The 3,613-nt window shown below is 55.4% G+C and overlaps 1 protein-coding gene across 1 annotated transcript in view; it reads left to right on the forward strand.

Moving 5' to 3' along the window:
- STK10 (serine/threonine kinase 10) overlaps positions 1-3,613 on the forward strand; it is a 39,660-nt gene that overhangs the window by 601 nt on the left and 35,446 nt on the right. The window contains exons 2-3 of the mRNA XM_023745460.1: positions 1,364-1,412; positions 2,661-2,810. Of these exons, the coding sequence (XP_023601228.1) occupies positions 1,367-1,412; positions 2,661-2,810 (196 nt within the window). The 5' untranslated portion in view covers positions 1,364-1,366. The remainder of the gene's footprint in view (positions 1-1,363; positions 1,413-2,660; positions 2,811-3,613) is intronic.

The following is a 3,613-nucleotide window of genomic DNA, read 5'->3' on the forward strand; positions in this document are numbered from 1 at the left end:
CCCACCCCTGGGGCCCGTGGTGCTCTGCCTTCTGGGGTGGGAGGGACTTCCCCAACCAGCAGGGCCCAGGAGCCGAAGGAGGGAGAGAGGTCCCTGGGGAGCATTCTTGTAGTTTTGTGTCACTGTGGCCAGCCCAGAGTCAGTCCCCTGTTTCGGGCCGCCATATGTTGCAGCCCAAAGTTAACTTGAGACTGAGTGTGGGGGGGTGGTGAAAGGATTAAGGAAAGACAGATAAGAGAATGAAAGCTGGGTCTCGGTGGGACGCTGGGAGCAGCGACCCACCGGCCGCAACATGTCACTTTCCACCCTTCCCACCCACCTGAATCTGCGCTTCAAGCAAAAAGAGAAAGCATGTTTGCACATAGGAGCCCAGAGGGGATGGGAGTGAAGATGGGAGGAGACCAGAGGGGGAGCCTGTGTGGGTACTCAGGGCACTTTTTACTCTAATTGCCTTTTCCGTCCCCTGCACTGGGCTGGGAGCCCCTGAGGGCCTGGGTCTTGTGGTTCTCCTAGGGCCTGCTCCCAGGGGTGTGTGTTGAATGAATGATGTGTAAGTGAATGATTGAATGAATGAGTGAATGAAGGAATGAATGAGTGAGTGAATTAATGAATGAGTGAGTGAATGTGCGTGATTGAGTGAGTGAATTGATGAATGAGTGAGTAAATGAGTGAATGAGTGAATTAATGAATGAATGAGTGAGTGATTGAATGAATGAATGAGCGAGTGAGTGATTGAATGAGTGAGTGAGTGAGTGGGTGAATGAGTGAGTGAGTGAGTGAGTGAGTTATTGAGTGAGTGAGTGAGTGAATGATGAAGGAATGCTTGCCTGAGTGACCTGAGGGTTAGAAAACCTGCTTTCCAGTCTGGGACCTGCCACTGACAGTCTGTGTCCTTGGTCATCACACCCGCTTTCTGGGCCTTGGTTTCTCCCTGAGCCGCCCCTCCAGGCCCGAGGCAGCCGGAGCCCCGGGCTCTGGGAGATGAAGAGACCGAGAGACAGGTGCTGGGACTCGGGGGACGTGGACAGCTTGCATGTGGGCTGAGGTGTCCTCTGACACCTGCTGTCACGCACAGAAATGGGGCAGCTGGGAGGCGGGGAAGCGTGAGCCCCACAGGCTGAGGGGGACGGGAGGGTGTGGGCTCGGCTGGACCTGGGGTGCCCATGGCAACCTGGCCTTTCTTTTTCTGACAAATGAGGTGCCCCTGCAGCTCCTCTGGGTGTTGGAGCCTCCTGTGAGGGTTTGGGGTGGGGGTGGTACAGACGGCACAGTCCCTGGGGCAGGAGGAGGAGAGGCGGGAGCTGGGATCCCCCATCTCGTCAGCTGCGCCCTGCTCATCCCTGCCTTGCTGTGTTCTCTGCAGATCATGATCGAGTTCTGTCCGGGGGGAGCTGTGGATGCCATCATGCTGGGTGAGTCTTCCTTGGTCCAGGGTGTGGGGGGTCGGCTCTGTCTAGGGCAGGCGTCCTTCACACCCACCCCAGTGATTCCCCGGACCTGTGAGCACCGCCACTCTGTCCCCCTTTGGGGACAGGGTTTAGGGTCATGGAGAGAAGCAGGACACTGGTGGGAAGACCAACCCATTCTGCTCACTCGCCCCCTTGAGCCTTCTCGGCCATAAGACGGATACGAAGATGCCTTGGCCCAGCCCCACAGCACTCCTAGGAGGTGACGAGGAGACACCTGAGGGAAGTTCTTTGAAAAGTGGGGATTCCCCCCCCATTTTGTAAAAGCTGAATGGGGATGTTATCTTTTTTAAAAAATTAAAAAATATTGTCTTACATGAGGATATGCTTTTTATTGATTTGGACAGCGGAAAGTGGGGAGAGAAAGGGGGGGGGGAGGGAGAGAAACATCAATGTGTGAGAGAAATATTGATTAGTTGCCTTCCATATGCTCTCCATACCTGCCCTAACCGACCAGGGATCAAACCTGCAATCCAGGCATGTATGTGCCCTGCCTGGGAATCGAACCCTTCACCTTTCAGTGTATGGGATGACACTCCAACCCAGCCACACCGGCCAGGGCTGTTGTCAAGTCTCTCTCTCTCTCTCTCTTTTTTTATAATCCTCACTTGAGACTATTTTTCCATTTTTTTAGAGAGAGAATGGAAGGGAGGGAGGGAGAGGGGAGAAAGAGAGAGAGAGAAACATCAGTGTGAAAGAGACACATTTATTAATTGGCCTCCTACACTCGCCCAGATTGGGGCCAAGGATCGAACCTGTAAACCCAGGTATGTGACCTTGACCAGGAGTGGAACCCACGAGCCTTCAGTGCGTGGGCCGACACTCTAACCACTGAGCAACACCAGCCAGGGCTGTTGTCAAGTCTTGATGTCCCCAGCAAGCTTGGGCAATAACAAAAAAATACAGTAGTAATCACCGCTGTTTTGTGACAGTGGTGTGACCTTGAGCAAGCGACCTGACCTCTCGGAGCCTCAGTTTCCTCATCTGTAGAATGGGGAGATAATTGTGCCCGCGCCATAAGCCTCCTGTGAGGAGGGCACAGGTAACAAGGGAGGTGCTTAGGGGTGAGCCTGGCACACAGTCACTGCTCGGCGGTGTTGACGGTGTTTGATTTCGTGCACCTGCTGTGGGCTTGACCGTGAGTTGCCCGCAGCGAGCGCTTGCTGAATTGACAGTAGATCTCTCTGTTTCCAGAGCTGGACCGAGGCCTCACCGAGCCCCAGATTCAGGTCGTTTGCCGCCAGATGCTAGAAGCCCTCCACTTCCTGCACGGCAAGAAGATCATCCACCGGGACCTGAAGGCCGGCAACGTGCTGATGACCCTGGAGGGCGACATCCGGCTGGGTAAGGGCGGCTGCCGGGCGGAGGGGGGCCGAGCCCCACGGCCTCGGCCTGAGGGTGTCGGCCTGGCCTCTGCGGGCAGGAGGGGCGAGCGTGGGAGCCTCGCTGCCATGGCCACCAGGATGTGACAGCCCTCCTCACCTGCTCTGGACCCTGGGCACCTGCAGTTCCCGTGGGCTCTCGGTTGATGGTGATTTTGTCCCCCGGGGACGTCTGTGGTTGTCACAACCAGGGGAGGGACACTGGCACCTGGTGTGTAGAGGTGGGGACACTCAGCATCCAGAGCACACAGGACGGCCCTCGGCCCCTCCAGATGAAGAGCGGCCCTGCCCCAAGGCCCGCAGTGGAGGTGAGGGGCAGGGAGTGCTGGTCTCGCCCTTTGCTGTTGCGTCCAATCGCGAGAATTCCAGTGAGTGACGGGGAGGCCAGCCCTGCTTCCCTCCCAGAGAGAAAGGAGTGCATCAGACACACGTGTCTCAGCCTTGTTTGTTTATATCTTTTCTCTCACTGGATTTTTTATTGTCGATAGTATTACAGCTATCTCCCATTTCCCCCCTTTTACCTCTCTCGTCTCAGCCCCTAGTCACCCTCCAGATCTCCACCACCTTATTGCCCGTGTCCATGGGCAATATATGTGAGCATGTAATTTCCTTCCTTATCTCTTCTGGTCCCCCCCACCCCTCATCGAGGTATGTCCATCTGTTCCAGGCCTCCCTGCTTCGGGTCTTATTTTTGTTGGTCAGTTCATTCTGTTCATTAGATTCCACAAATAAGTGAGATCATGTGGTATTTATCTTTCTCCAGAT

Source organism: Myotis lucifugus, unplaced genomic scaffold, assembly GCF_000147115.1.
Source record: "Myotis lucifugus unplaced genomic scaffold, Myoluc2.0 scaffold_546, whole genome shotgun sequence".
NCBI lineage: Eukaryota > Metazoa > Chordata > Mammalia > Chiroptera > Vespertilionidae > Myotis > Myotis lucifugus.